Consider the following 18,927-nt stretch of genomic DNA (forward strand, 5'->3'; position numbering starts at 1 on the left):
CGACGATCGAGAAGATTTGGATGTGAAATTGACCTGATTGTCTTTCCCTTCAAACCATCATCTAGCAATACACACAAAATGACACCAGCTCCAACGACGGCTATTCCAGCCCATACCCCAATCACACAACCACCAAAAGCTGCAAACAGTTCATTATCTGATGTAGCTCCTGAAGTGTTGGCCACAGTTCGCTGTTTAGCAGCAGACCTTGTACAACAATTCAATGGTGGTCATCCAGGAACTGCCATGGGTGCGGCTGCTATTGGACTTGCACTGTGGGGAGATGTTATGCGCTTTAATCCAAAGAATGCAAATTGGTTAGATCGTGATAGATTCGTTCTTTCTGCAGGTCATGCTTGCTTGTTGCAGTATATCTACATGCACCTTTGTGGTTATCCAACATGGACTATGGACATGTTGAAACGATACCATAGTCGTGATTTTATTGGCTCGCAATCAGCTGGCCATCCCGAAATTGAATTCGAAGGTGTAGAGGTTACCACTGGCCCTCTCGGTCAAGGTGTCGCAAATGCTGTAGGTTTGGCAATGGCAAGTAAGCATTTTGCCGCTCGCTACAACAAAGATGACTGCAAGGTTGTCAACAACAAGATTTGGTGTATGACAGGGGATGGCTGCATTCAAGAAGGAATAGGCTGCGAAGCACTTTCCATGGCCGGTCACTTGGGTTTAGATAATTTGATCTTGATTTATGACAACAACCGTGTCACAGTTGATGGAAATATTGACATCTGTTTCACTGAGGATACATCTGCCAAAGTACGTGCAATGGGATGGGAAGTGATTGAAGTGAAAGATGATGCAACAAATGATGTTCAAGCAATCTTGGCTGCATTACGTAAAGCAAGAGATTCACCATCTGGCAGACCCGTCTTCATTAACATTTGGACAACAATCGGCTTTGCTTCTCAAAATCAAGGTTTGGCACCCACTCACGGTGCAGCCTTGGGAGAAGAAGATGTTGAACACGTTAAACGATTCCACAAACGTGACGAGAAGGCAAAATATGTTGTTTCCGATGAAGTCTACAATGCATTCGATTCGGTCAAATCTCGTGGGAAGAACTACGAGCAAGTCTGGAATGAAACAATGTCAAACTATTCACAAAAGTATCCCGAGCTTGCCGCTGAATTCAAGCAGCAATTCTCTGGACAACTAGATAGCAAGATCAGTGCAAATCTCTTGCCTACCAAAGACAAATTGCCAACATCCGCCATCCCCACGAGAAAAGCATCTGGAATTGCAGTTCAGGCATTAGCTCCAAAGATGCCACAAATCTTGGCAGGTTCAGCAGATTTGTCTGGCTCGACATTTGTTACGTGGAAAGAGATGGAAGACTTCCAACCTCCAGTTACTGGACATGGCTCTTATGCCGGTAGACAAATCCGATATGGTATTCGTGAACATGCAATGGCCGCAATCGCAAACGGTCTAGCAGCTTACAATCCAAACGCAATCGTTCCGGTTATTTCAACATTCTTTATGTTCTTCTTGTATGCTGCACCCGCAATCCGAATGTCAGCTTTACAAGGTTTGCGATTCATCGGAATTGCAACACATGACAGTATCGGAATTGGTGAAGATGGTCCAACCCATCAACCTATCGGATTGGCAAGCTTATTCCGTGCAATTCCAAACTTGAACTTCTTCCGTCCTGCAGATGCAGAAGAGGTAATGGGTGCTTGGCAATTCGGAATGGAAGAAAAGAATCAACATACTCCTACAATCTTGTCGTTAAGCAGACAAAATGTTCCTCTTCTCCCAAACTCATCTCGCGAAGGTGTTTACAGGGGTGCTTATATTGTCAAGACTGTAGGATCTTCGGCAAGTAACAATGGTCTCGCCTCACTCACATTGGTTGCAACAGGAGGTGAAGTTTCACGAGCAGTAGAAGCAGCCGATGAATTATCACGTTTGATTCCCGATTTGGCCATCAATGTTGTTTCTATGCCAAACCAACGCTTGTTCGATCAACAGTCAAAGGAATACCGTCAATCCGTTTTACCATTGCATAATGGCTTGGTTGTTGCTATTGAAGCTTGGTCTTCTTATGGCTGGGCACGTTATTCGCATGCTGCCATGTGCATGCATACATTCGGCCTTTCTGGACCCCAAGCTGATCTATTTGAACATTTCGGATTCGGAATCAAGAGTATCGTCAGTCACATTCATGATTACTACCAAAAGCGTATCAAACTACAATCACCAGTTCCGTGCGCAGGTGATTTTGAAGAGTTGCTCTTGGATGTGGCCGCTACTGCTCATGCTCACTAACTTTTTATTGTACATAAATGTCACATTTATGAATTCATACATTCTCACTTATTTTGTTGACGGATATTCTACTGACCACGGGAAGCCCACTTCAATATTTGGCATATAACAACCATAGCCCAACGTATTTGTCGCTTTGGGAAACGAGACCCCGTCACCATAGGTAGATTGTCCGGGTGCATACTGACAGTATGCTAGCGTGAATTTACCTTTGAATGTCGGCGAAGTTGAACGATAGAGATCATTCGGCAAAGATTCAGTTTCTACTTGTGCTTCTCGAGAATTGCGTTTGTACAGGCCAGCCTGTAATGGTGGTTGAATGAGCGGCAGAGATGGGAAGTACTTGGTATTGATGGGAAGGTAAGGCAAGTACTTCGATTGTGTGAATGTTGCACTGAAGAACGGCTTCTGGTCATCTACAGCTGAAGGGAGATTTGTTGCAGTTGCCAAGGAAGGATGGAATATCTTGACTGTTTGCGGTTCGGTTGTTCGCGCTCTGAAAGGATGTGACCATTCAAACTTGGCGACATGTTTGGGAATGTTCCAATTTCTTCTCCCATTCCAAACGCTGTCGTGAGTGGAAACGTAAATGTTTGTGATTCTCAGTCCGCTTGTACCTGAATCTTTTGATTGAAAGCTGCCTGCAACGTAAATCAATTCATCGTATGGGCCAACAGGACTGGAGGCGTACCTGTAGAGAATCCAACCTCCTAATCCACCTTTGAAGACGTCTGTTGTGATATGGGAAACATCTTCTAAAGGATGATAAGCGCCAGCGTCAATACCTTGTTTATGAGCCAAGACTGAAGCTGAATTACTCGTCTGGTCATTCGACTGTTGTTTGTTGCTGGAGATTTGAGAGCTAGTCGTATAGAATGGAAACAGCCAACATTCTGCATCTAACGTCCAAGGTGGAATAGCCTCAGGGATGTTCGATGGAGGTTTTGCGGCTGGTAAGATTTGTTGACTTTTTCCCATTTTTGATTGCTTGTGATAGATGTGGAAAAGAGAGGGATGTCCATTTTCAGCGTGTCAAAAGAAGCGCCGACGGCTCATTACTTCCGGTTGTGATTATTAACCGGCTCATACGCACAGACATAGCGGGTGCTCAGACATTGTGAAAGCCATCATCACGAAGTAAGATTATACCGCATTAAAGATGGTGGTTGAGAGATCGTCAAACTTGATACAACACAAGATGTAGGCAAGGGCTTACGTCAGCGCAATTCACAAGATTTTGGAAGATATGAACAAAAAAGACCATTCTTCTAGTGACGTGGCTCAAATCAATACCATGTGTTTTAACTGTGCAGGGTTTGAACGAGACATCACTATATGATCGAAGTGGAAGGTAAGGGTCTGCAGGGCAGTGCACACGACCAAGAAGGATGATGAAGGATGTCTTCAAGTTCCCTCTTGACTTGAATGAGTGCGGGGTGCATTTCTATTTTTGTGAATGTGGCTTTAAGGCACTGTGACAGCGTAAGCATTAACACTAAGCGAATTTATGCACGTCTTTATTTTAATTAAAGTATCAGGCACACAAGCACTATGTGATTATAAACGGGAAACGCGGAGTGCATTAAATTAGGATACCTTCCCCGTCAACAATGACAGATTGATTGTCAGATTTTAACTTTATTTCAAATAAATTTCCATTGGCCGTTGTTCGATGCACACCATCACTGTCATCGTCATGCACCTCTTGCAGTGCCAAGACAATCTCTATACGAAAACCTTCTACTCATAAATTGCACTTCCTATATACGGAACCGTGGAATACTGCAAGCCTCCTTTTTTACACTCAGTAAGGTACAGCATTAATATGATAATCCGACGGAAAGCTGTTCAATCTGCTTTCTGTCGGTGTCTTGCCCTGATCGGTTACGGTCAAGATAGAAAACCGATAGCCGTTAGAGAGTTTCTCCATCATACCCTTCCTTCCCCCAAAGAAAAGGTAAAAGTTGGGGACCCCGCACTTTGGCTCGAATCTGATGCAATTTGTAAAAGTGGCGCGCCCAATTCATTTCATCTTTTTTCTTCATTTACGTTCCTGATATGCAAAGTCGCACAAGTATATAACCAAGCAACCTTTGCCACATTGAATCTCCCTTTTCCTCCTCAACATCTTCCTTATTCCCGTTTCCTCCATTCACTATGAATGCCACCAACCTTTTCTCAAACACAAAAACCGGTACTCAAAGCCATCATGGCAGTCAAGATGAAAAGTACGGCGATAGTCCACGCACGGCAACCCAAGATATCGTTGATGAATTACCACATGGCTATCAACAAGCAAGTACAAAAGTAGATCCTGATGAAGGATTTGATCCAGACTTTCTCAAAAAGACGATTCGCAAGATTGATTGGAGATTGGTTCCGTTCTTGGCAGCATGCTATTCAATCTCTTTGATCGATCGAACAAATATCTCTTTAGCCCGTGCAGCAGGAATGAATGCGGCACTTAAATTGAACGTTGGTGATAGATATTCAATCGCAGTTTTATCTTTCTTTATTCCTTACATCTTACTCGAATTTCCAAGTAATATCGGTTTACGTAAATTTGGTGCAGCAATCTGGCTCAGTACGGCAGTCACCCTTTGGGGTTTAATGATGATCGCAATGGCTTACGTAAAGGATCATCATCAATTGGCCGCTTTACGTGCTTTGGTCGGTGTTTTCGAAGCTGCTCTTTTCCCTGGTGCTGCTTATTTGATCAGTTGTTGGTATATTCGTCGTCAAGTTCAAAAACGTCTTTCGTTCTTTTATGTTTTGTCCGTCTTTGCAACCGGTATGTCAAGTATTTTGGCTTATGGATTAGGAAGAATCTACACAATCAACCGTTCCCTTCAACCATGGCAATACATCTTTGTTATTGAAGGTGGTCTTACTGTCTTTTTGGGTTTGATCGGATATGTTGTCATTGTTGACTTCCCAGACAAAGCAAAATTCCTTACTGAAGATCAAAAGAAGATGACACTTGTGCGTATTCAACGTGATCGTGCAGATGCAGAACATGATCCCGTCACTTGGTCAAAAGTCAAAACATACATTATGGATATCAAACTTTGGGCATTTGCATTGATGTTCATGGGTACAACGACTGCAAGTTATGCTTTAAGTTATTTCTTACCACGTATTTTGGCCGGAATGGGTTTCAGTACAGCAAACAGTCAAATCTTGGTTGCTCCTCCATACGTTTGGGCTTTGATTCCTGCAATTGCATCAGGTATCATGTCTGATAAAACTCAAATTCGTTCCATTTGGATCGTGCTCAATTGTTTCTGTGCAATCATGGGTTTGGCTTTGTTTGCTTTCTTGCCTGCCGCAAATACTGCTGGTCGTTATGCCGGTATCTTCTTGTGTGCAGGTGGATGCAATTCAAACGTTCCATTAGTCATTGGTTGGGCACAAATTTCAATTCGTGCTCAAAGCAAACGTGCTTATACTTCCGCTTTGACGATCGCATTTGGTGGTATTGGTGGTATTGCTTCTGCTCTTGTTTTCCGTGAACAAGATGCACCAACTTATCGTTTGGGTATTTGGTTCACGATTGGCTTCCATATCTATATCATTCTTGCTTGTGCAGCTTTGTCATTCCATTTCCGTAAACGCAACGCACAAGCTGATCGTCATGGTGAAATTTTGGAAGGTCACCAAGATTTCCGTTATCAACTTTGAGAGTTTCAAAGTTGAGAACAATTATTGTTTTGTATGCTATTTGTCATGATGTCATTTCTATTTTCGATCGATAATTTGTGTTGAAGTGAAGAGTTATGTACTTGCTTGACTGTCTCATTAAGAATTTGAATGAAAGTAGAATTTGACTGGATAGATAATAGTCAGGCACTTTGAGCCGTGTATGTAGCAAGTCTTAGCGTTTGCAGCGTGATAAAGAAAAGCAGGAGGCTATGATGAAATGACCAGCTATAAATGCTTCCCTTGAAGAATGGGCTCTATACCAACTCCACTCGAGTGTCTCCCTGTCACAATCAAAAGTTCAAGTTGCCCTTCCGCACGAAAAGCCTCTCTCCGGTTATGCTTCCGCTGGCAGATGTCAAATGACCTAATTTTCTCCTTTTTACCCAACGGCGCCGACGTTCCTCATCCGCGCATGAAGTCCTTTTGGTATTACCGTTTTGTGCTTGTTTTTCTTTCGTCATGTCATATGACAGTCCGAAGTACAATCGGAATCGAAAAAAAGAACGGAAATGGCTTCTCAAATGCCTTACGGAGGTCATGATTCCGTTTAGCTACCAGGACAACGCAAAACATGTGGGGCAAAAATCATCTTCAATGATTGTTGGAAGAGGATAAAAAGGGCTGAATGAATACTCGAGTGGAGTTGAATCCTAATCACCACTCTCACTCCTGAAACCAATCATTTACTCACTCAAACAACCCACTTTCAACCAACAATGTCTGCAAACGCTCCAATCGATGATCAACACATTAATGGCAAACCTGCGCATAACAATGCAACTTATCAATTAAGCGAAGATCAATTTACAAGATTGTTGGGTGCCACTCAATCTGGCAATGCCATCCAAGGCTTTGCCGATCCAGGTCCATTAGGATTTATTAGCTTTGTACTCTGTCTTACACCCACGATTGCATGTTTATGTTTCTGGGGTTCCCTTTCACCGTTATCGCAAGTAGCTTTAGTTGGTCAATTTTATCTCACTGGCGGTTTGGGTCTTTGGATCGCTGCTATTATGTCATGGCTTCAAGGTGCTACTTTTCAAATGGTCACATTCGCTTCTTATGGTTCTTTCTGGTTTGGTTTTGCTTTACTCAACTCACCTCAAGCCGGTATCGCTCAAGCACTCGGCGGTGCAAATTCTCCAATGCTTACGGATGCAGTAGGTGAGTAATAAGTAAGATGTCATTTTACACTTTACTGACTATTCATCATTCTTCTCACATCTTCAGGCGCATACATGATAGGATTCGCTATATTCAATCTTATCATGGCAATCATGTCAGTCCGAATCAACTTGACATTCGTCACCATCTTCTTTACTGTTTTCCTTGGCTCACTTTTGATCGCTGGAGGATTTTTCCGTACGCAATACGATGCATATGAGGCTATCCGTTTGCTCAAAGGTGGTGGTTATATTTTGCTTATTCCGGATATCGTGAGTAGACTGCATATGTCATGAACAAAAGAATAAAGCTTAACAAATTCTTTTCCCTCCCCCACAGCTTGGTTGGTACGTCTTTTTCGATCAAATGTCGAAATCAATCGGCGTACAACGAAGATTGCCAATGGGTTCATTAGCAAACGTTCTCAAACGTTCTGGATGATGGATGCGCTGTACTTAGTTTGTGTGTTTCAATATGTGATATTGTTCATGTCGACTTTTTTGTCCTTGTCTATTATTCATCAAACAATGGATGCAATTTATTCTATTCTTTCCAGTACCTAGCAGTGCTACTATTCGTGCCTGAATAAGATCAATTTAATTGAAGCTCCCACTCGTTCATCTTCTACGAACGAGCTCAGACCGGATCACTTCTCAAGCTCATCTACTTTTTATACCAGAAAATTGAATCTCATTCAAATTTATACATTTTTGTTATTGATACTATCGATCATCTGACGAACAGCTTTGACATTGTCAACAGCTGCTTTGAAATCGGAATGAAGACAAACACTGAAATGTTTGCCCTTCAAATTGAGTGGCTTTGTCGTTGTTGCGGAAGCGGGTTGTTGAGCAGGTAAATGATCATTTTCAAAAGCCATCCTTACACGTTCTGCACATTCTTCTGGAGAGATTGGCTTTGATTTTGCTGGAGGGATCAAGTTTCCTTCTGCGCTATATTCGATATCAACAAATATTTCTGGAACGAATGGTACACCAAGTGAAGCGCATGTGCTTTCTTGAATAGAATTCGGTAAGCCGTACATTGGAACATTGAATGCTTTGATGGCTTCAACAGCTGCTGTACAAATTTTTTGATCAGATAGCAAGTAGAAGTACAGAGCTCCATGTGGTTTGATGTGACTCATTGTGACACCTTGTCTTTGACAAAAAGCCTGAACAGCACCTGCTTGATAAGTGATCAAATCTGCAACTTCTTCTGGACTCAAGAGCATAGTTCGTCTGCCGAATCCAACCAGATCACCGAATCCAGGATGAGCACCAATTTGAATATTATCCTTTTTTGCCAAACGAACAGTTTTGTGAATTGTTGTTGGATCGGAAGCATGAAAGCCTGCTGCTATATTGCAAGCATCGATATGTGGCATTATTGCTTCATCATCAGCCAATATCCATCTTCCCAACGATTCACCCATATCACAGTTAAGCTCAATCTTTTTGAGAGGATTAGTAGCCATGATGTATTATGATTGATGGTGGTTGTTGATTGTTTGTTTGATGGCAATTGTTTGTCCCCCACTTTTATACTCCACTCTTTCTTTGTTTTCGTGCGAATAAAAATAAATAACATTTTAGTGCCGAAGATAAGAATTTCATTTTGTGGACACTTCTGTAGTGCCTTCTTTGTCCGTGCGAACAATTGTCTTTTTGGTCATGCTCTTCAAATTCGGTTTGTCGGAAGTGGGGCCTTGCCGTTGGTCAAACATGTTGACAGCTGACCAAATGAAGCAAAACTTGGGGTCATTCGTCTCTTGCCCCACAACCATGTTCTCATTTGGTATTCATTACCCAAACTACTCATCAACTTGACATTCATTCAACCCACATTCATCTTCTTCTCTCCCTCACACACTTTCTCCTCCATTTACACACTCCCCTCCAATCATGACAGCCTCAAACGGTTTTGCTGGCTCTCGTGGTGTTTTTAAACCACAACATCTTCATACAATCTTGGTTGCCAATCGAGGTGAGATTGCCGTTCGATTGATAAGATGCGTTCATGCTCTTGGCTTGAAATGTATTACAATTTATACTGCTGAAGATGAAGGAGCTCCTCATCGAGCACAAGGCGATATTGCTGTGCTATTACATGGAAAAGAAGTTGACGGAAAAGGTTATTTGGACGAAGATACGATCGTACAAGCTGCAAAAGATCATAATGCACAAGCAATCTTGCCAGGTTATGGATTCTTGTCAGAGCGCACATCTTTTGCTGACAAGGTAGAAAAAGCAGGATTAATCTTTGTTGGACCAAAGGCAGAAGTGATCGATCAATTAGGACTCAAACATCGTGCAATCGAACTTGCACAAAAGGCAAAAGTGCCATGTATGCCAGGCTCTGGATTGGTGAGCACGTATGAAGAAGCAAAGAAAGCCATTCACAGTCACATCGGTTACCCTGTTATTCTCAAACCAAGTGCAGGAGGTGGCGGTATGGGGTTGCAGGTATGTGAATCAGACGATGAATTGGAACGTGCTTTTGATGCACAAATCAGACGCTCCTTAGCACTTTTCGGCAATGCGAACTGCTTTGTTGAAAAGTACGTCGCAAAAGGCCATCATGTTGAAGTGCAAATATTCGGTAATGGAAAAGGTGATGTGATCCATCTTGGCGAAAGAGAATGTAGCATTCAAAGAAGATTTCAAAAAGTGATCGAAGAAGCTCCTTCGCCATTTGTACAGAAACGTGCCGATCCTTCCGACCCAAACAATTTACGAAAGCGAATGACAACATGTGCAAAACGATTCGGACAAGAGACAAAGTACAGGTCTGCAGGAACGTTGGAATTCCTTGTTGATGATGACACTGGCGAATTCTACTTTTTGGAATGCAATACTCGTATTCAAGTTGAGCATTGCGTGACAGAAGAAGTGCGGGATGTGGACATCGTTGCATTGATGCTACAACAAGCTGATGCTCAATTGGGCAAGGAGGGAGCATTATCACGGGAAGCTCTCGAAGCCATTGAACGTGATGACCCGCCATCTCCTCTCACCTGGGCAATCGAAGCACGTCTTTACTGTGAGAACCCATTGCGAAACTTCGATCCAAGCCCGGGTCTTTTACAGCAAATTGATTGGAAGAGCGATCCAAAGAAACACAGGATTGAATCTTGGGTACAAACGGGAACTCGAATCACGCAATCGTATGATCCTCTTTTGGCCAAATTGATCGCTCGAGGCGGAGACAGAGAAGAGGCTTGCAAGAACTTGATTGCACTTTTACAAGATTCTCATATTTATGGACCCACGAATGCAGACTTTTTGCTTGCCATCATCCAATCAAAACTCTTCCAATCGGGTGAAACAGTGACTTCATTCTTGAAAGATGAAAGGTTTTCCTACGTTCCAAAAGCGTTTGAAGTGCTTGATCATGGTATGTCAACCTCCATTCAAGATGGCGGAAGGCTATCGATCGGACATGGTTTACCACCTTCAGGTCCATCTGATAAGCTCTCTATGCGAGTGGCCAATGCCATCGTTGGAAATCAAAACGATCTAACAGAAGCATTGGAGATTACACTTTCTGGACCCACACTCAAGTTTCATGCGGATGCAATCATTTGTCTTGCTGGTGCGCCATTTGCATTCAGCTTCTCAAGTGAATCGCAAAAAGAAACTGCATTGGAAATGTATGCTGCCTATAAGATCAAAGCGGGATCAACATTGAAGATCGGATCAATGCGACCTGATGCAAAGGTCAAAGGTGCACGAGCATATCTCGCAATCAAAGGTGGCTTGCCAAAGGTGCCCGCTTACCTTGGATCCAAATCTACTACTGCATCCTTGGGATTAGGTGGTCATCAAGGAAGAGATTTGCGCATCGGTGATGTGATCTTCATTGATGAACAAGCAGCGCTGTCACACAAAGATGCTCAATACGCTCCCACGGCTCTCTTTGGTCCCTTGCCAGAGAACCTTCAACATATTCAACACCTTTCAACAGGCGAAGAAGTCAAAAAGCTGTTCTGCTTACGCGGTCCTTTTGATGATGACGAATACATCACTGCTGCCGGAAGAGAACAACTCTATGATAAGCCAATGACGGTTTCACAAAATGCAGCACGATCCGGTATTCGATTGTCTCTTTATGAAGGAGCTCGTCTTTCTTGGGCTCGTAAAGATGGTGGTCAAGGTGGAAGTCATCCTTCGAATATGTTGGAATTTGGTTATTCACTTGGAGGTTTGAACTGGAATGGCGACACTCCCGTTCTGCTTGGTGTTGATGGTCCTGATCTTGGTGGATTGTTGATCAGTTCGACTATTATTTCAAGTGAATGGCGTATGGGTCAACTTTTGCCTGGAATGCAAGTACAATTCATTCCGATCACATATGAACAAGCACGAGCGTTAGCAGAAGAACAAGATGCGCATATCAAGTCCATCATGGATGCAGTTGCACAAGGGAAAGACTTGACAGAAAAGAATGTAAAACCAACAAAGGGTACTCTCGAAAACGTTGTGCATCACACCAAACTGCCTTCCCCAATCTTATACCAAACATCTGGCAAAGACTCACCAGTAATGACGCTACGTGCAGCGGGAGATGACGGATTGGTGATCGAGTTTGGTGGAATGGTCGCTGATATGGTTATCAGAAGCAGAGTCGAGTTGATGCTGCGTGCAATCAAGGAAAAGTCACCTGAAGGTATTCTCTATACTGATGTCAATATCCGTACATTGACTGTTCGCTTCAATCCATCAGTTCTTCCACGAAACAATCTCGTCAACTTTATTCAAGAGATCGAAAAGTCCTTGCCTCAAGATATCACCTCTATCAAGATCCCATATCGTGTCTGGAAAATGCCTTTATGCTTCTCACATCCTGCGGTGTTTGATTCAGTGGATCGCTACAAACAAAGCGTACGAAACAAAGCTGTATATTTGGATTCGGAAAAAGGAACGGATAATTGTAACTATTTAGCCAGAACAAATGGCTTACAAAGCAAAAAACAAGTCGAAGAAGCAATTTTAGGCAGTGAATTGATCACTGTTGGAAATGGATTCTTTTTGGGTACGCCAATCTTGTTTGCCCGTGATCGTCGTAAACGATTACGCTGTCAAAAGTACAACCCAACCCGCTTGCAAACTCCTGAAGGTGCTTTCGGATGGGGTGGCTGTATGGGTGCAGTGTATGGTGTCGAATCACCTGGCGGTTATCAACTTGTAGGCAGAACCCTACCATTCTGGAACACGTTTGGAACGGCAAAAGGCTTTACATCAGAACGACCTTGGTTATTGGAAAGTTTTGATGTTGTTGACTTTTATCTTATGCAACCCGAAGAATTGGACAAAGCTCTAGCTTCATTCAAAGCAGGTCAATGGACATGGGATGTACGTGAAGCAACGTTTGACGTTGGAGAGCAAGCTCGATTTGATGAAAAGGTTGCCAAAGAAGCAGAAGAATATGAGCGCAAACAAGCGATTGCTGTTGCTCAATGTGAGAAAGAAGAGGCAGAATCGTTCGCTCAATGGAGAGCAGAAGAAGATGCAATCTTGGAGAAGAAGAAAGCAGCTGAAAAGAATGGCATTGCTTCGGATAATGAATGGCAAAGTGACCCAGCAGTAACTATCAAGCTTGTTGCACCTTTGAATGCCTCTGTTTGGAAACCTGCCATTCTTGGAAAGACGTATTCTGCTGGCGATTCGGTATCTATTTTGGAAGCGATGAAGACTGAGATTCCGATCAAAGCACCTGAAGCACTTGTGGTGAAGTACGTCGTTGCACCGGAAGGTCAAAGTGTACAACCTGGTGACGTGGTGGCAGCTTGTGTTCCTGCGAAGGCTACGAAATGATTCAGATACGAGACAGGATTGACGAGACTCAACATATGTATATATTACTGATCTTATGAAATGACATGAAGTGGTGTGATTCAAAAAGGAACTGCGCCTGATTTTCCATCACGTTTACCTCTTTCTTCTTCTGGAACGCTTTTCAGAACACGAGCAGGATTACCGACAGCGATTGACCAAGCAGGGATGTCCCTCGTGACCACTGATCCCGCACCGATCGTGCATCCTTCACCGATATTCACACCTGCCATTATTGTTGTATTTCCACCGACCCATGTATTACTTCCGACTGAGACAGGCAAAGCACGTTCATGACCTGTTTCACGTTCTAGTACTGATGTACCTGATGAAAGAAAAGAGAGAAAGAGGAGAAAGTTAGGGTTAGAGTCAGAAACACCTATTAGGGTTGTTCATTCATTTCATTATGACTTCGGCACTAAAATCATGCCAGATACGGTGCCGTTTTATGAAGCTGGGAACAGTATGACAGCTCCTCTAGGAACGCGCCGGTGCCATCAAACGGCAAACCTTCGTATGAGTCGTTTAGCTTATAAATATCTTCTTTCGATCCTTGTATCGATCGAAGTGTTACAACCCTAACCCTAACTTACCATGCGTTGCGGAGTAGATATGTACGTTCGGGCCAAATAAGACTCCATGTCCCAATGTAACTTTTGCGACGTCAAGGATGGTTGTGTTGAAATTGCAATAAAAGTCACCTTCAAAGACGATGTTACTGCCATAATCACACCAGAAGGGAGGTTCGATGAAGATCCTCTTTGCTTTTGCTGAATCGATTTTGAATAATTTTTCGAGGATTGCTCGTCTTGCTTGATTACTGATATCGTTGAAACCTTCTGTTTCATTTGGCGATGTTGGACCTGGTTCTGATTGATTGTATTGACGTAAAAGTTTTCGTGTGTTTGTTCTTGTATCTACCAATGTTGGATCGGCAGCAATATAGGGTAATCCTAGCAACGCACGTTCTTCCATCGTCATTGATTCTAATTTGTCTTTGTATTTTTCATCTGCTTCTGCGAATTGAGAAGCTGCTGTTTTTGCCTTTGCAGTCATGGCTGATGATGAAGATGTTTGTGGAACTGTCATGATGGAGAGAAGTGAGAATGGAATAGCATTGCTAGCGAGGTTCAAGTGGTATTTATATGTTACTCAAGAAGAACGCTGCAACAATCAAAAAGTTTAATTCTCAGGCACTTTAGCAGAGCAAGGACAAACATGCACAATCGCGCGTAACGAGTCCGAAATTTGACCGAAATAATCGTGGGGGAGAAGGCACAACGACTCTCAATTCGGACATCCGAAGAATTATGCGGAGAAGGTATGTTTGATAAGGGAATCCCATTGTAAGTAACCGTACATGCAACAAAATGTCCATTTAGAGAAAAATCTAGGAAAAGTATTTAGTCAATCCCATAACATTCTCAGGATCATATCGTTTCTGTAATCCTCTCAGCCTTTCCCAATTCTCTTTACCAAACAATCCTTCTGGTGTTCTGTCCGCCTGAGCATAATTCGGATAAGCTGGAAAGTTTGATAAATCTTGCCCTTCTTCTATAGCAATTTGACGTAATCTATCGATCATAAAGCGTGCTGTTTGTGTAAAGTATTCGTCATCCCTTGCATTCTTCCAATAGAACAACAAGATGATAGGCATCGGACTGTTGTGGTATGGATAAACGCCTTGTGTCTCTTTAAATTGCGCTCCCCATCCTTGTTGAAAAGGTTCAATAGCAATACTGCAAATCGATTGTGAAAGTGGCATGAATCTACCTTTAATGAACCACTTACGTCCATACTCGTAACTCAGATCTGCTGCCGCATTCAATAATGCAACCGAATGAAAGTTTTGGAAGTTTTGTTCGTCCATCAAAGATCTTTGATTTGCATGCATTTCCGTATATGACGTTCCGACAGAATCCGCAAACGTTGTCGGACCCCATGAATCTGACCATGCTTTTCCCACTCGTTCAACATCAAATTCCGAAAAGATCGATCCAGGATCTTGATGGGGATAATATACTTGCAAGCAAATTATACCGATCAGCTTGTATGCAACACCATACGAAATGATTAGTTGAGCGCCAGGATCGGTATTATTACTCAAAAAGTTCACCATTGCTTGATTGATGACCTTTTTACGGGATTGTGGATAAATTCGCATTCCTCCATAAACAATTTTTGCTTGTTCATGTGTTTGTAATCGCCATCGAAACACTATGCCGAACTTGTTCCCTCCTCCTCTTAAAGCCCAGAAAAGGTCCGGATCATTTGAATAGGAGACTGTCTTTATCTCGCCTTGTGGTGTGACCAATTCAGCTTCCAATGCAGTATTTACAGTCATCCCATGTACGTTTGTTGACCACCCCATTCCTCCGCCACCGGCTAGAAATCCACCTACACCGACCGATTGAGTCCTTCCTCCAACAACTTGAACACCTGTTCCCTCTAGCATTCTATATACCTCATACCATGTTAATCCTGGTCCAACGTCTACATATGATTTATCTTTACTCAATTTGAGATCTTTGAACTGTCGCATATCAATCTGCAGCCCACCTGCCGTAGAGCTGAAACCAATATTGCTATGATGTTGACCGCTCGAGACGCCAAACGGTATCCGTTCCTTCCCGATCAGCTGAATCAATCGTTGTAGTCCATGCGGCTGTGTAGGAACAGCAACACAAGCAGGTCTCAAAGCCGTTTGTTTAAAGTATCGTACTCTACTTGCAATGTATGCTTTTGAACCGGGTAACCAAATTTCCGTTTTTGTCAATTGTGATTCTGATGCTAGGTTATTACAAATTTCTTGCATTTTTTCGTTGACGGGTTCGGCTGTCCAATCTTCGTATAACGGCATCAATCGACCGGAAAGAAGCCATGCTACAATTCCAACCAAGATTACATGCCATAATCGTATCTTGAGACCCAAGTTGACATTCTTTGACACGAGGCGTAATGGATGCCTCGTTGACGTTTCTACCACCTTTGTCACCGTCATCTTTTCGTGTTGGGATGGGATGATCGACAGGTTTGTGTGGAGAAGAACATCTAGATCGTCTCTTTTGCTTTGATCGTCTTGAGCCAGATTAGGGGTTTGGGGGATCGTGCATAAGAATAAAGTTCGGTTTGATGTGGATATTTATCAGCATGCAAAAATATCAAATTGCGAGAGGACCCTACTTTTAGCTTATTTGTTGCTCCCTTTTTGGGAGGGATAAGCTAATCAAACATACAGTAAACCTTATTTTATACAATAGCAGCACGCACAGTCAGGGATGAAGTGTATATGCACTTTTGTTCTTAGCCCTGATAGAAGTCATGATCGATCGATCAGGCACACAATATCTATTCAAACTATGTACAGATACAGCATTCCCCCCTAAAGATGCTCTTCTACTAAATTCTTATCAAGCCATTCGATCCATTGATCGGAAGTGAAACTTGAAGAGATGCTTCCTTCGATTGCGCCATTGAACAACACAGTTGGAGTAACATGAACTCCAGTGAGTCTGTTCGTTTTCACCATATATTTGATATCATTCGTTACGCCATTTCCTGTATTCAAAGATCCATCGTTTGCCGGTTTATCAGAGATGTGCAGTAGGTCATACATTCGTTTACCGTCAACGCCAACTTCTCCTGCTAAATCGGATAAACGTTTGTATGTTTGATTACGTGTTTCATTGACCACGTTCACGTCAAAGTACTCTTTTTGTCGGTTGAAAAGAAGGGTACTAAAATCGAAATACTTGTTCGGTTGAACTTGCATAACAGCAGCAGCAGCTTCATGTACGAGGGTAGAAGAAGGATGCCAAGGTTAAATTTGTTGACGTAGAACGAAACGAACTTTTCCAGCATACTTTTGATCATCTTTTACCTTTTTGAATATTTCTCCTTCATTCAATGTCGTCCACATTTTTGCACTGAATGGACAAACATAATCCAGGTATAGTTCAATCGTGTTTGGTGATCGGAATGCGGCTTGTTGACTATTGCCAACAGCCTGTACCACCTGAGCGGCGAATTTGGGTGTTACTGACATCTTTATTCGAGGGTGATCGTGCTGAGAGAAGGAGGGAAGCTATCCGAACCTAGCCTTGTGGAGGGTCAAACCAAGCACGCAATACGCACAAACTACATCTTTACATGTGATCACTGGGAGTGACTAAGTGAAAGCTCAACTGGCAGTTCTGTATGTCTCTATGATCATTGTTAGCTCTGAACAAGGACATGTATGGTCAATTGATACACATTCGATGACTGGAACAAGCTTATATAACATTCGGTGCCTTTTGTTGTCGCCCCCTCCCGCGCTAATCATTAAGGGTCTGCATCATACGCACGCCATCCCCAGGCGGGGTACATGTCAGATTGTGTAAGCAATGCATTTCAAGGTTACAATTATGGCTTTCAAATTGATGGGAGGGATTATCATAGACACAATTAAGAATTGAGCATCTTTATCACTATCATCAACATCTTAAACCATAAACAATACCTCAATTGAACTCAAAATGCCAGGAAAATCAAACAAAGAATTGGAAAAAGAACATAAACAGATCGAACAAAAACCTGAAGATCTAAAAGATACAGATGTAGAAAATGAATATAAAGAAGGAAATAAACAAGGTTTCAGGAAACAAACTGGAAGTGTAGCAAGTGCAACGGGCAGTGGAGAAGCAGCTGCAGCCACTTCACCTCCCACAAATAAACAGTTGGAATCCAGTCAAAAACAAGAAAGTCTTAAACCGGAAGATCTCAAGGATACAGATGCTGATGATGAATACAAGGAACAAGGTGGTAAATTCAAAAAGAATACGGGAAAAGCCAGGTTGTGAATGTAGTAGTAGTTGTTACTCTGTAAATAGAATGAGCCTTTTCTTACATACACACACGACTTCCTCCACTATTGATTGAAATGCATTAGAGTAAGCGGGGTTAAATAAAAAAGGCGCAATGACGCGTGTGGCAGCAGGGCAGTGTATTTGTCAATCAAGAAGAAAGAGAAATTTATGTCCTCAATGTATGCTCCCTCTTCTCACCATCATTAGCAGACAAGATGATCATAAGACGAGCTGGTCAAACTCTGAGGCTGCCGTCAACCTCTTCATTGGCAAGCCCGACGAGATCAATCTACTCCACTAGCACAAGAAGCCGTACCAACACAAAAGTACATGCAGCATCACAGAGGATACCGTTTGAGAATGGCAATGCATGGTCAAACACGGTAGGAAACACAGCAATCGCTTTAGCATCATTGTTGGCAGCAACATGTTTGCTCAACACAAACACACACGAGTTGAAACTGGAAGCCAAGCAAAACAAGGAAAGCGGTGCAGCCTCAACAAAGTACAAAAAAGATGACGTCAGCTTGTTGTGCTTGATTGGATACCCGCAAAGTGGGAAGACTACCCAAGTCGAGAATCTGGAGAATAAATGGGGAAAAGATGGCTGGAAAGCGATCAAGAATGTTGACAGTATGGAGAAACTTGAGAAAGCGATTGAAGAAGCACGTAAGAACGACAAGGGTAAACAATCATCGTTGCTGATCGATGGCTTCCCTCGTAATTGGCAGGAAGCACAAGACGTGGAAAAGAAGCTGTGCGAAATTTTTGCATTTGCTTACTTCCACATGGACGAAGATGAATGGACAAAGCGAACGGGAAAAAGCAAAGATGACTATAAAAAGATTGAAAACAATCTCAAATCACTTCGCGAGAATCCACGTGAGAAAGGTAACATTCTTGAAATCGTTGCCGGTTGGCCAAAAGATGAAGTTTGGGAAATGGTAGAAGCAAAAATTGAACAAATTATTGAGCTTAGGGAGATGGGAGAATTGTAAGACCGCATCATAACAAAATTTTACATAATCACACGCTGTATCCTTTGATCAAAACATATAACATTCTGTCACTATCTTCATTAGAGTGAG

At 42.6% G+C, this 18,927-nt stretch overlaps 11 protein-coding genes across 11 annotated transcripts; 6 read left to right on the forward strand and 5 right to left on the reverse strand.

Annotated features, from left to right (window-relative positions):
* Positions 1-78: 78 nt before the first annotated feature.
* FA14DRAFT_143858 (transketolase) lies at positions 79-2,292 on the forward strand (the record flags this gene model as incomplete). Its single annotated transcript, XM_025497225.1, has 1 exon — positions 79-2,292. One exon carries the CDS (start codon positions 79-81, stop codon positions 2,290-2,292), a length of 2,214 nt encoding a protein of 737 aa, XP_025354864.1.
* A 24-nt stretch (positions 2,293-2,316) lies between these two features.
* On the reverse strand, positions 2,317-3,289 carry FA14DRAFT_31742 (uncharacterized protein). The gene has a single exon (XM_025502176.1). The coding sequence runs from the start codon at positions 3,268-3,270 to the stop codon at positions 2,341-2,343; it is 930 nt and encodes a 309-aa protein (XP_025354865.1). The 5' UTR covers positions 3,271-3,289; the 3' UTR covers positions 2,317-2,340.
* A 703-nt stretch (positions 3,290-3,992) lies between these two features.
* FA14DRAFT_143861 (MFS general substrate transporter) lies at positions 3,993-5,973 on the forward strand (the record flags this gene model as incomplete). Its single annotated transcript, XM_025497226.1, has 1 exon — positions 3,993-5,973. Exon 1 carries the CDS (start codon positions 4,450-4,452, stop codon positions 5,971-5,973), a length of 1,524 nt encoding a protein of 507 aa, XP_025354866.1. The 5' UTR covers positions 3,993-4,449.
* An 872-nt stretch (positions 5,974-6,845) lies between these two features.
* On the forward strand, positions 6,846-7,355 carry FA14DRAFT_109039 (uncharacterized protein; the record flags this gene model as incomplete). The annotated part of the gene is made up of 2 exons (XM_025495861.1): positions 6,846-7,158; positions 7,225-7,355. Coding segments are annotated over 2 exons (444 nt in total), but the record flags the coding sequence as incomplete, so codon positions are not given.
* Positions 7,356-7,825: 470 nt separating this feature from the next.
* Positions 7,826-8,662, reverse strand: FA14DRAFT_167232 (LamB/YcsF). Its single transcript, XM_025500075.1, has one exon. It carries the CDS (start codon positions 8,633-8,635, stop codon positions 7,859-7,861), a length of 777 nt encoding a protein of 258 aa, XP_025354868.1. The 5' UTR covers positions 8,636-8,662; the 3' UTR covers positions 7,826-7,858.
* A 247-nt stretch (positions 8,663-8,909) lies between these two features.
* On the forward strand, positions 8,910-13,138 carry FA14DRAFT_31758 (uncharacterized protein). The gene has a single exon (XM_025502178.1). It carries the CDS (start codon positions 9,063-9,065, stop codon positions 12,972-12,974), a length of 3,912 nt encoding a protein of 1,303 aa, XP_025354869.1. The 5' UTR covers positions 8,910-9,062; the 3' UTR covers positions 12,975-13,138.
* A 130-nt stretch (positions 13,139-13,268) lies between these two features.
* Positions 13,269-14,232, reverse strand: FA14DRAFT_31749 (trimeric LpxA-like protein). The gene has a single exon (XM_025502177.1). The coding sequence runs from the start codon at positions 14,079-14,081 to the stop codon at positions 13,563-13,565; it is 519 nt and encodes a 172-aa protein (XP_025354870.1). The 5' UTR covers positions 14,082-14,232; the 3' UTR covers positions 13,269-13,562.
* A 150-nt stretch (positions 14,233-14,382) lies between these two features.
* On the reverse strand, positions 14,383-15,852 carry FA14DRAFT_121798 (FAD-binding domain-containing protein; the record flags this gene model as incomplete). The annotated part of the gene is made up of 1 exon (XM_025496486.1): positions 14,383-15,852. One exon carries the CDS (start codon positions 15,850-15,852, stop codon positions 14,383-14,385), a length of 1,470 nt encoding a protein of 489 aa, XP_025354871.1.
* A 522-nt stretch (positions 15,853-16,374) lies between these two features.
* Positions 16,375-17,037, reverse strand: FA14DRAFT_177975 (uncharacterized protein; the record flags this gene model as incomplete). Its single annotated transcript, XM_025500801.1, has 2 exons — positions 16,375-16,778; positions 16,827-17,037. The coding sequence occupies 2 exons, from the start codon at positions 17,035-17,037 to the stop codon at positions 16,375-16,377; spliced, it is 615 nt and encodes a 204-aa protein (XP_025354872.1).
* Positions 17,038-17,443: 406 nt separating this feature from the next.
* On the forward strand, positions 17,444-17,833 carry FA14DRAFT_171340 (uncharacterized protein; the record flags this gene model as incomplete). The annotated part of the gene is made up of 1 exon (XM_025500326.1): positions 17,444-17,833. The coding sequence occupies exon 1, from the start codon at positions 17,510-17,512 to the stop codon at positions 17,831-17,833; it is 324 nt and encodes a 107-aa protein (XP_025354873.1). The 5' UTR covers positions 17,444-17,509.
* Positions 17,834-17,997: 164 nt separating this feature from the next.
* FA14DRAFT_160117 (uncharacterized protein) lies at positions 17,998-18,909 on the forward strand. The gene has a single exon (XM_025498534.1). The coding sequence runs from the start codon at positions 18,055-18,057 to the stop codon at positions 18,835-18,837; it is 783 nt and encodes a 260-aa protein (XP_025354874.1). The 5' UTR covers positions 17,998-18,054; the 3' UTR covers positions 18,838-18,909.
* Positions 18,910-18,927: the final 18 nt, after the last annotated feature.

Source organism: Meira miltonrushii, assembly GCF_003144205.1.
Source record: "Meira miltonrushii strain MCA 3882 unplaced genomic scaffold FA14scaffold_2, whole genome shotgun sequence".
Taxonomy (NCBI): domain Eukaryota; kingdom Fungi; phylum Basidiomycota; class Exobasidiomycetes; order Exobasidiales; family Brachybasidiaceae; genus Meira; species Meira miltonrushii.